The 12816-nt window shown below is 34.4% G+C and overlaps 1 protein-coding gene across 1 annotated transcript in view; it reads right to left on the minus strand.

Moving 5' to 3' along the window:
* nlrc5 (NLR family, CARD domain containing 5) overlaps window positions 1-12816 on the minus strand; it is a 77682-nt gene that overhangs the window by 36513 nt on the left and 28353 nt on the right. Inside the window, exons 12-21 of the mRNA XM_059335107.1 lie at window positions 9234-9317; window positions 8020-8103; window positions 6794-6877; window positions 6612-6701; window positions 5077-5127; window positions 4925-4954; window positions 4399-4482; window positions 3943-4023; window positions 2577-2666; window positions 1190-1270 (exon numbers count right to left, since the gene is read on the minus strand). Of these exons, the coding sequence (XP_059191090.1) occupies window positions 1190-1270; window positions 2577-2666; window positions 3943-4023; window positions 4399-4482; window positions 4925-4954; window positions 5077-5127; window positions 6612-6701; window positions 6794-6877; window positions 8020-8103; window positions 9234-9317 (759 nt within the window). The remainder of the gene's footprint in view (window positions 1-1189; window positions 1271-2576; window positions 2667-3942; window positions 4024-4398; window positions 4483-4924; window positions 4955-5076; window positions 5128-6611; window positions 6702-6793; window positions 6878-8019; window positions 8104-9233; window positions 9318-12816) is intronic.

Raw genomic sequence — 12816 nt, forward strand, 5'->3', positions numbered from 1 at the left:
GTTAAAAAAGTTCCTTTTATAATGTTTTTAAATTCAAAATGTTATGTAGCCCTGTTGAAGCTACTGAATCTTTTACACATGTTTAGTAGGTAAATTATGTTAATATTACTTGTGGTACAATGTTGCCTACGGGCAACAAACCCCAAAAACTTCCAAAAGAAAAAAAGAATTATAAAATTTCTTCAGATTATGTTTATTTAGTCTATTTTAAGACAAAAAAAAATAACTTTTTCCTAACTGGCATCATAATGCGTGCCATAGAGGTTTAAATGATGGTGATCCTTCACATGCTATTTGTCGCTACCATCTCTTAACTATAGTTGAATTACAAAGAAACCTAAACAAGACTAAAACAAACAAGCCAAACAGCCTTTTCTTCCATATACTGCATTGCTATACTGAATGATATTTTGATATTAAATACCAGTACAACATCCTGTTGCAACAGGATGTTCTGAAATGGCTGTTTCATTATGAGTTGTTACAGCATGCCTTTTCCTTTCCTACAGCAGTTATCTTGTCATTTCAGATCCTGCCCCTCCCTCCTGCCCTGCAGTAACCTTAGAAGGCTAGATTAGATTATATTTGACTTTATTAATCCCACAGCGGGGAAATGTCTTTGTTACAGCCGCAGAAAATCACACAATTTTAAGATAAGATAAAAAAACAATCTAAGAAAAGACATTTAACAATATACAAAATATACAAAAAAATATTAATAATATACTATATACAATTTAGTGCAAATTAAGTGGAGAATGTGCAGAGTGCAGATTATATGCAAAAATGTTCAGATTGTGCAGGTGTACAGTCATTATGAGACAATGGGCCCCTTGGCACAGATACGCAAAAGGACCCAGCATATATGATACATAGAGGCAGAGATAGACTTAAGTGTTGTTGTCTTATTGTGTCTTTTTGTAGTCATTTTGCATCGTTTTGTGTTTTTGTGGCCACTTTGTGTGTCACTTTGTGTCCAGCTTTCATCCCTGCTGGTTGATTCCTCTATAAACTCCTGTCTGCTCCCCAACTGGATGGATTTTCCCTCCCTTGCCTTGCTGTCCAGTGTTGACTTTTATCAGTTTCTGCCCATGAGCAAAGCTGAACTTTTACCAAAAACCTGTCTGGTTAACACCTGGAAATACTGAGGCATTACACAGTGACACAGTGACAATAACATAATACATACCAGAGCTTTTTAGAAACTTCATTTGTAGGTTTTTCTCTCCCTCCAGGAAACACTATGGACACCTGGATAGGACTCTTGAGACTAAAACATAAGAAATACATTTAGTGTGGCAGTGGTGACCCCACTATTTAAGAATTAATTTAAGCATTAAATATTCAAGTCAAGTCAGATTTATTTATATAACGCATTTACAGACGGCTGAGCCGCACCAAAGTGCTTCACATAAAAGTGCAAGAAAGTGCAATAAAATACAGAATTGACAAAGGTAACAAAGAAAACAAAAAACAAAACAAAATTTAATTTAAAATAAATTAAAAGAAGATGGGATATTTTTTTAAAGCACTGTGGGATTACTAGGGGACACTATTCCCTAGCACTTGCCGGAGGGAAAAAAAACTTTAATAGAAGGCAAGAGAAAAGAGGTGGGTTTTTAAGTGGGATTTAAAAACATTTAGTGACTGCGCTGCACGGATGTGGAGGGGGAGGCAGTTCCAGAGTCCAGAGAAATATTAATTTGTGAATAATTAAATTATTAAAACATGAACATTTCGGCTAAGGAAAAAAATTTAAGTGTATGACTGGTGCAGAAGAATGGCATGACCGTCTTGTCTGATAAGAGTAATGATAGTCATGCATATGTTAGTGCAGTATGTTTGCACAAGTGTGCATGTAACAAGCATTCCTCCACGGCTGAAAATGAAGCCAGTGCAGAGGTGGCAAAACTTTTTTTGCACTTGAGGCTGGCTCCAAAAGCAAGTCAATCCCCACTGACCCACACATTCAAATGACCAACTTCACAGCAGAAATAAACATGTTAGCTATCTTACACTGGGTAATATATATTATAGGAGTAAAGGCAGATCCTCAGACTTTTTAAAAATTTGGCAAGCTCATATGGAATTTGACTTTAAGAGCACTTTGGGTCAATATAAGGCATAGTAAAAATGGAAAGACCTGAGAGTGTTTGTTTTTTTTTTTTGCTTGTTTTGTTTGTCTGTTCTTTTTTGTTTGATTGTTTTTCTCATCTGTTTGTTTCCTCATGTGTTTTTTTTTTTTTTTTTTTTCTCATCTGTTTTATTTGTTCCTTATTTATGCTGTGTAACAATGTCTGTTGTGTGTTGAGGGTATAGGTTTGGATATTATTTTGGTTTTCTGAGTGGTGTGAAAGGGACCAGCCCCCCGCTTAAGATTGGAAGGTATCTCGCTTTCTGTAACACGTTTTTTGACTTTGGCAAGCTCGTGTTTCTGTGCATATTATTAGAGCTATTTTGATTTACCCTATGTGAGGGAATATGAGTTGTGGGGGTTGGAGTTTTGTGCATATCCTCTGTAACCTGTTGATAGCTAATCCCCCCCTTCATGACAGAACTTTGAGCTTGGTCTGTACCTGATATGAAGCTCCACCACAGCAGGACACTCAGACAGCAAAGCAGTCAGGATCACCAAACCCTCCACTGAAGAGCAGCTGTCATTCACACTGAGAAGAGTCAAGAATCATCACTTCAATAAACTGCTGCTGTTCAGTTCTTATGGATGCTGAGCATTGTTTTCTGTCCTTGCCATCATTAACCACTACAAACTAAAAAAGTGCATTTAACCCATAAGAACCCAGACCCAGTTATCCTTAAAGAAAAGTTATGGGGGGTATTCCAGCATTTCTGATGTGTTTTCAAAAACAATATCCCTAAAAAGATCTGTGATGTGACATAAACGTTACATTGGGCGCTTATAGTATTTATGTTTATAGTATTTGTGTTTTTTAATATTTTGTATTTTAAAATTTAAAAAAAACTAGACACAAATTTTCCTTTTTCTCTGCATCTCCACAACATCTATCAAAATTGTGACATTATTTGTTCTGTTTAACAACATTTATCAATTATTTTTCAGATTTGTTTTTAAATAGCATAATAACAATGAATCAATAATAAATAAATAAATAAATACAAATAACCATGTGTCTTTTTGCTTGCATCTCCATCACATATATCAAAATTGTGACTTTAATTTGTTCAGGAAATATGGTCAGAACAAGTTAAATGCAATACAGGACACCCTATTAACGGATTAGAATTGTTAAATGGGTTTAAACTTAGCCTAGTAACAAAAAATAGAAGATTCAACATGTTTGTTACACAGGTGTCACCATGGGTTCTTATGGGTTAATGTCTTCATGCTACTTTTTGGATAACTAAAACTTTAAAAAAAGCAAAGTAAAAATCAGTATTATGTAGAATGTGTTTATGTATGTAGTTTATGTAGACCAGCAGTTCTCAACCTTGGGGTCGGGACCCCAATTGGGGTCGCGAGATGATTTCTGGGGGTCGCCAAATCATTTTGGAAGTCAGCTCTGTCTCCACTGAGTTAAAGAGTTCATGTGTTTTAGTCTTTTTGGTCACTTAATGTCTTTTTTTGGTCATTTTTTGGGTTTCTTTTAGTCATTTTGTATCTTTTTTTAGTCGGTTTGTGTATTTTCTGGTCATTTTGTGGTCAATTTGCATTTTTTTTTGTATTTCTTTTCTTTTTTGGGTTATCTTGTTTCTTTCTTTGGTCAATTTGTGTCTTTTTTTGGTCATTTTGTGTCTTTTTTAGTCATTTTGTTTACTTTTTTGGTCATTTTGTTTCTTTTTTTGAGTGATCTGAACTGTGCGTGTGAGATTGTGTTCAGTGAGCGGGGGTCAAAAAAGGTTGAGAATAGCTGATGCAGACTACTGTGCTTTGTGGTGGATAATTTGATGTGAAACCAGTCTTACATGATCTTGTTGGCACTGAATCTGGGCAAACATTGAGTCAGTGCCCTCAGAGTTTCAACATCCAAATGGCCTCCAGAAACACTAGCATACACACACACACACACACACACACACAGAGGGAGAGAGAGAGAACTTTATTTGCATGTTATTTGACTACATGCACAATATGTTTCAGTGGAACACAGTGTGGTGCTATTACAAATGACCCAATTTTGCACTGCTAGTCAGAGCAGCCATCGTCTACTCTGACTAGCAGTTCCATATTTTAGATCTACTTATGTGATGCTAACATGCTAGCTGTCGTGCTAAAGTTGTGGTGAAGCCTGCTCTGATGGCCAAAAGAGGAAGTGATGGCTTGCATAATCTAATCCTGTATTCTTTCATCTACTTACACTGTGTTAAGTAACCAGGGCGTAGGGGGTTACCTAAATTTGAACTGTATTTAGTGCTACTTACTCCAGGACAGACAAGGTGGGGCAACGTGACAACGACTTTGCAAGTTTTTGCATCTCGGGCTTACTCCATTTCTGGTTCAACAAGCTGCAGAACAGATTGTAGCACAAGATTAAAACATATCAAAATGAAAAGAACATCAGCAGGATGGGGATGGGTGGGGGGGAAATAAGAAAAATGATGTATGTTGAATATCTGTGGTCAATACTCATTTCTTCAAATAAAAACATGTTAAAAAAAATGAAAAGAACACAACATACACATCAAAACTAAAAAACTTAATATGAATCAAATTCAGTTCATTTTGCACATTTATAAGACTGACACATTATCCTGCCTTCCAGCAGTAGTTCTGTAACAGATTCAGAGTCCATTTCTGGTCATGATTGTTAAAATAAAAAAATAAAACAGCCAAGGTATAAGTACCTTGTTCAAAAGGGAGCAAAGTTCTTCAAGGAAACTGGCTACGCTAGTAAAGATCTGGAAAGTGGTCAACATCAGATAAGTGTTTTATTGTGTATTGTCTCACCTGATTGTTGGTTCGGACTTGGTTTTATGGCTGCAGAGGGGAATTCATAAACAAGAGTTTTAGTATTTGCAGTATTCATTTGATGAGCTACACCTGAGAGTTAATTAGTGCTTTGTTTTTACTGATTCTCTTTATCTAACCAATAAACTTACCTGTCAGAGTCTGAGTTTGGGTAGAAAGTTACTGTCAATTCCTTCTTCTTACTGCAAAAACAAAACAAAATCAATACTAAAACAAAACAGTTATGTTTACTCGCTTACTTTTTGACGTCCTTTAAATTAATTGGTCTGAGGTCTTTAACCCATAAGAACCCAGACCCAGTTATCCTTAAAGGATGTGTTCTAAAAGTGGACCACATAGAACACATTTCTGATGTTTTTGTTTTTTTAATTCTACCCCTAAATGTCAAAGATTTGTGATGTGACATAAACGTTTCAATGGACGTTTATGGTTAGTTATGTTTATAATATTTTAAAATAGAAAAAAACTAGACACATTTTCTGCTTACAGAGACACAAATTTACCTTTTTCTTTTGCATCTCCATAGCATTTATCAAAATTGTGACTTTAATTTGTTCAAGAAATATGGTCAGAACAAGTTAATTGCAATACAGGACAAACTATTAACAGATTAGAATTGTTAAATGGGGTTAAATTTAGCCTCGTCACAAAAAATAAGCTTTTTAAAATAAGCTACTTTTTCACATTTCTGTTTCCAGTCACACATATATTTTGGAGAAGTCACTTCTTGACCACCACACCAGGGTGTTGAGTATACGTCACTTAGGGATTGAATGAGTTAATGTGAAGCATAAAGCTGAATATGGGAGATTATAGAAGATTTAAAGTGTTTGTTACACGGGTGTCACCATAGGTTCTTATGGGTTAAGTAGCTCAAGGTTGCAAGTGACTGTGAAGATTGTTTGGCTGCAGAAATGCTGTGAGCACCAAACTAAATGCAGTAAATACATTGCAGTCAAATGTTGAAAGCATGACAGTGTATCAAGGTTATTATAGTTAACGAAAACTAACGAAATAACGAAAAAGTAGAATTGAAAAAATATTTTCGTTAACTGAAATAAAAATAAAAACTAGAGTTTTTCAAAAAACGATAACTAACTGAAACTGTATTGTGTGGTTACAAAACTAACTAAAACAAACTAAAATTAAAGTGAAAATGTCCTTAGTTTTCATTTTTGTCAACTTTTTTCATTCATAATTCAGTGTTTCTATTTGAACATGCAACACATGGTGAATATGTTTACTGAGACTGGGATGTTTACACTAGAACCAAAATTCAAAACACCCAGAACTGTAAGAGTTAATAACCTTATTGGGGCTGAGATGATAAACCAAAGGAAAAAAAGGCAAAATTCATTATGATCTATTTGAATCTGGCACCCAACACATAGCCCATTACAAAAAAACTAAAACTAACACTAAAACTAATAAAAACTAAACTAAAACTAAGCATTTTCAAAAAATAAAAACTAAACCAAAACTAGCAAACTCACTCTAAAAACTAACTAAAACTAACTGAATTTGAAAACAAAAATTCACAATGAAATTAAAACTAAAACTAATGAAAAATCCAAAACTATTATAACCTTGCAGTGTATGGCTTCTGTGTTCATGCAAAAACAACAACTATTTGACACTGGGTTTGTGTGCATGTGTGTGGTCATACTCTGCATGAATGTGTTGAATGTTGGAACATGAAGACATTTTCCTGATGACATAGTTCACTGCTTCCAGAGAGCTGTTGTTCTGACCCAGCCTGCACACACACACACACACATAGATCTCTTATAAACAAAGTCAGCTTGACATACTGTGGTGACTGAAAGATAGCATCTCTTGTGTACTTACATTACCGACATCAGTTTTGGTTGTTTGGTAAAACTATCAGCAATGTGTTTGATACCTTCATCTTTCAGATTGTTGGCACTCAGACTGCAGCACAAAAAGAAAAAAATTGGTTTTAAAGTTTTTAAAGCTTTCACCATTACAGTCTAGACGGAATTGTCCAAAAAGTGAAAGTGAGGAGCATTTATGGGTACAAGTCGGGAATCGGCCTACTTTACTTATTTCAAGGGTGCTGAGTCCCAAAAAAATGGTTCCCAAGCGAAATTTTGAGTTTTTGACCTTCTCATTTGCATATCAAAATGGCGGCCGTTGGACCATTTCCCCTAAGTTTTTTTGTGAGTAGGCAATCAAAGATGAGGAAATTAAGTTTCTGGATCTATAGTCTAGAGTCAGAGCAAGGATATAGTGGAGGCTCAGTGTCTTTTTTATGTATATGTATATATATATATATATATATATATATATATATATATATATATATATGCAAAATACCAACTTTTAAGGTGAAATTAAGCATTATTTGTGTCATTTTTTTAAGGCCGACATAAATATTCAATCAATTTTACTTTTAAATGTTCCAGTTGGTAATTTGCATATATATATATATATATATATATATATATATATGTATTATATATATACATATATATACATACATATAATACATATATATATATATATGTATTATATATATATTCAATCAATTTTACTTTTAAATGTTCCAGTTGGTAATTTGCATATATATATATATATATATATATAAATATATATATATATATATATATATATATATATGCATAAAAAAGACACTGAGCCTCCACTATATCCTTGCTCTGACTCTAGACTATAGATCTAGAAATTTAATTTCCTCATATTGATTGCCTACTTACAATAAAACTAAGGGGAAATGGTCCAATGACTGTGCAAGATGGGCAATTTGGTGGCCATTTGATACAAATTAGAAGGTCAAAAACTCAAAATTTCGCTTGGGAACCATTTTTTTTGGACTCAGCACCCTTGAGATATGTAAGGTAGGCCGGTTCCTGACTTGTACCCATAAATGCTCCTCACTTCTTATAGGAGGCCTTTATTCTGAAATCCGTCTAGACTATTATATTAGGTATCAGAAACACAACAATCTATTTACACATTTTCAGTGAAATGAGTGATTTCAGAGGATGTGCTATTAGATGTAATAGTGAAATTATGTCGTAGCAGATATACCGTACTTGATTTCAGTGATGTCTGGACAGTTTGGTAGAGCAGAGGCCAAACTTGCCGCTCCTGTGGCAGTCAGACTGGTAACACAAAACCTTAAAGAGACATAAACAAATCAGCCAATCGCTGTTGTGGAGGTGTTAAAGATCTGACTGCCTCGACTACATTCCTTACAGTATTTCAAAGACAATTACCTTGATCTGTGAGTATAGTCTGCACTGCAAAAAAGCCAACTTGTATTTTTTGGCCTAAAACAGTGATTTAAGTTGGTAAAACTTGGAAATATAAATTACTGACATTTAGGGCAATAATGTAAGTTAGCACAACAAAGGAAGCCAGTTGTCTGCTCAAAAACAAGTTGGTGAGTTGTTGTTACTTATATCTTTAAGTTGGGGTTCACAACAAGGGACAATAGTTCTGATAACTCTTATTTCTTTGTTGTGAAATTTGGTCATTAGCGAAAGCTAGTGGCTAACTGATGCTAGCGGCTAACTGATGCTGGCGGCTAACTGATGCTAGCGGCGCTGCTTGTTACAGCTACAAGAGTAGCCATTAGCGTATCAATGCTAACTCGAAATTGTGGTCACAACATTAGCTGACATTTCATAGCGGCGTTACAATCGTGCCAGAGAAATTCAGAGTTGAGCAAACTCAAAAACAAAACTTAAAATATTTAGTTTAATTGTCCAACTTAAAATTTTATCGAAGTTTGTTGCCTTGAAATTTTGAGTTCACCCAACTTTTCTTTTTTTGCAGTGTAATATTTCGTATTTTAAAATGTAAAAAAATAGACACAAATTTTCCTTTTTCTTTGCATCTCCACAACATCCATCAAAATTGTGACATTATTAGTTCTGTTTAACAACAAATTATTTTTTTAGATTTGTTTTTAAGTAGCATAATAATAATAAACCAATAATAAATAAATACAAATAACCATGTGTCTTTTTGTTTATCTAAATTGTGACTTTAATTTGTTCAGGAAATATGGTCAAAACAAGTTAAATGCAATACAGGACACCGTATTAACGGATTAGAATTATTAAATGGGTTTAAATTTACAAACAAACAAAAAATAGAAGATTTAACGTGTTTGTTACACGGGTGTCACCATGGGTTCTTATGGGCTAATCTACTATTGAAAAGCTAGATATGACCTGGAGGGAGATTCAAAAGACTGTGGGGGAAAAAAGAGCGGGAAGAAGAAGTAAAATCTGAATCTTACTCCAGTTTTCTCAGGCTTGTGAATTTTGGCAAAATGGAGGACAACTTCTCAGCCAACTTGTCACCATATTTGCGGCTGTGGAAACTGAAGAGACACAAATAATGAAATGAACAATTAAAAGGGACAGTTCACCCCCAAATCAGAAATACACATTTTTCTTGGTATTTATCAATTTATCTATCATGATTTCTGAAAGGAGACATTGTTGTTTTTTTCCTCAAATATATAATATTACAAATCAAAAAAGCAAAATGCCCTCTAATACCATTATATTTGAGAGAGGGCAGATATCTCTAACACTTGGCAACTGTTTTTTTTACTTTCACGTATTTATTTCAGTTTCAGCAACATTCACAATTTTTTTTATTTTCTGTATTTTATCATATATGGCAGTCCATGGCCTAGAGCAGGGGTGTCAAACTCTGGCCCGCGGGCCAAATTTGGCCCGCAGTGTAATTTTATTTACATTGCGAGGCAATACCAAATTATTATCTTATTATTGTATTATAAAAACTGACCCGCCGGTATTATACGGCGCATTTACAGCTAATACTACAAATCCCACAATGCCCTGCTGTTGTTTTGGCGCGTCAATCAGGACAGGACCCAGAAACGCTCCTCTGTGACAGTCGCCATAGCAACCTCAAGCTAGAGCTGTCTCCCAGCTACCCCTTCCCAAAAATGGAGAAAAGAAAGGCAGAATTTATTAACCTGTTGAAAAAGTTTATTTTGATATTTAAATCAGAAGGATGCAAATAGAAAAGAGGCATACGATTTGTATTTAATTTTTATTTAATAAATTAATGACATTGATGTGTTTTTTATTTGAAATTTGATTTTGCATGTCTGCACTATTTAGTTATATATTGTATGTTTATAAGCGTTGATGGTTCCATATTTAATGTTAAAGCTAAACATGTTTGGTATACACTACTGGTCAAAAGTTTTAGAACACACCAACTTTTCCAGAATTTAATTGAAAATGATGCAGTTTAATGTCTCAGTGTACTCTGAAATGAATGCACATTAGCAACATTTAAAATTCTTGATTGAGCATGATAGTGTTTTGAAAGTAAAAAAAGATTCAAAATCATATTTTATGTTGGACTAAAGGACTAAAAAAAGACACAAAATGACAAAAAAACTTACAAAGACATGAAAAGAATTCAAAAATGGACAAAATAGCCCAAGACTCCATAGAGTTAAGTTGTTAACCCATTTCTTGTTCCCTGAAAAAGGCCTACTTGTATAATTCTGAAATGTACATTATTTTTCAGTTTTGGTTAAGCTTACCTTTTTTTATTTACCTCTGGCAGTTCACCACTTACCTTTGTACCCTTTCAAGCTGTTCATTTGACTTGAACTGCTTGAATTTCAATAAAAAACTGGAAAAATTGGGGTGTTCTAAAACTTTTGACCGGTAGTGTATATTAAATGGTTTATTTGTTCAATATTGGCCCGCGATTTTATTCAAGTTTTAAATTTTGGCCCATTGTGTATTTGAGTTTGACACCCCTGGCCTAGAGGTTAGAAATAGGGCTTGTAACCGGAGGGTCACCGGTTTGAATCTGACAGGCCTAAAGTGCTAAAGTGCCCTTAAGCAGGCAGCTAAAAGCTAATTATTGGTTAAGAGTGGCCCCTAAAGAGAGCTCCACCCCCTCTTGGCAAATGTTAATCTCCTAGACAAGTTTACTGCAGGCAGCATGATGATACAGCAGCTCTGTGTGATACTGATAGTGGCATCAACGGCTCAGAGGGCTTTGGTGCTTCTGGCAACACTTGCTGCTGCTACTGACTGCTTTCACTTGGAAAATTGCACAACTTTACATGCTGCTGTTTAGGTTCACAAAGTCTAGTGTGCAGACATCCATGTTTTTTTTAATTGTCTGTCAAGCTGTGTTTGTTTTTCAAATACAATCGGTTATTATTGCAGTTTAATGTGTATCCAGAGATCTTATCCTGGCTTCATCTGATTCATTTTGCCAATCCAGACTGAGGCGGCGTGACTGGGTCAGAGCAGGTGACAGTAATCAGGATAAAGATGGCTTTCTTTAACAGACCATGAGGTCGATGACAGATTTATTGATGTTGAAATGGATTAAAGGCTTTCTGCTTCAAACCCAGTAAGGAACATCTTCTTTTGGAACCTTATGAGGAAGTAAAGGATGTAATTTTTTTTTTTTTTTAAAGGGAAACACAGCCGCTGTAATAAAACAGCAAGGTAAAGTGTGACAGCCATAGATAGATAGATAGATAGATAGATAGATAGATAGATAGATGGATAGATGGATAGATGGATGGATGGATGGATGGATAGATAGATAGATAGATAGATAGATAGATAGATACCGTAGATAGATAGATAGATAGATAGATGGATAGATGGATAGATGGATAGATAGATAGATAGATAGATAGATAGATAGATAGATAGATAGATAGATAGATGGATGGATGGATGGATGGATGGATGGATGGATGGATGGATGGATGGATAGATAGATAGATAGATAGATAGATAGATAGATAGATAGATAGATAGATAGATGGATAGATGGATAGATAGATAGATAATTAGATAGATAATTAGATAATCATATAGATAGATAGATAGATAGATAGATAGATAGATAGATAGATAGATAGATAGATAGATAGATAGACTTTTTTAAAATATATATATATATATATTTAGTATATAATTATACTGACAAGGAGTTACTTTGTCTTAAAAGTGAACAGTAAATGTTAATGTTACTCAGGAAATTTGCAATAGGGATTAATTATAACCACATATATTTTAGCACAGTGAATTAAGTGTTTGGAATGAATCTTTATGGTACATTTCCCCAAGTAACTTAACATACCACTGTTTTGCAAATGATAAGTAACTCCTTGCATGGTGTATTTATGACTACGATAGGTCTGCCAGACATATTTGTAGGCCACTTGGGCATTCAGTCGTTCCACTACTATCTGACACGCTCTCTCACTGTTTTATTACAGCAGCTGTGTCTCCTTTTTATAAACATTTGGGAAATTGGACATGGAAATCCAGAAACTATATTTTCAATGCAAGCTTCCAGCAGACAAGTGATTCAAGATAAATAAAAGGTCAAAAATCCAGTCATTGAGTTGTCTTCTATCTGTTGTTTCATGACACATAGTAATAAGAAGTGAACTCAGACTACAATTTGGGAGGATTATACAATTATAAAACCTCATAATCACCAATGCCAAGTAAAAATACACATTGAGTAAAAAAATAAACAATTCTATAACTATCATATATCTTTTGGTATTGATCTCTTACCAGTCATTCTTCTGTAGTAATGATAATCACATGAATAAGTATTTTTTTTTTTTAAAGAATGGCAGCAATGTTGAAATAATACCAGTACTTAACTGAATGGCTGATTTAAGAAAAAAGCAAAATACACACAGAAGAACTAAAGGATTAATCATGCCTGGCTGTTAGCCATGATAACTTATGCCACACTGCTTTTATGAAATCAAGTTCAGCCAGGATCAGCTGGTAATCAACATTTTGTGAAACATCACTCTGGTAAGTTTCAGTTTAATC

The sequence above is a fragment of the Centropristis striata genome, chromosome 6 (assembly GCF_030273125.1).
Source record: "Centropristis striata isolate RG_2023a ecotype Rhode Island chromosome 6, C.striata_1.0, whole genome shotgun sequence".
NCBI classification, from domain to species: Eukaryota; Metazoa; Chordata; class Actinopteri; order Perciformes; family Serranidae; genus Centropristis; species Centropristis striata.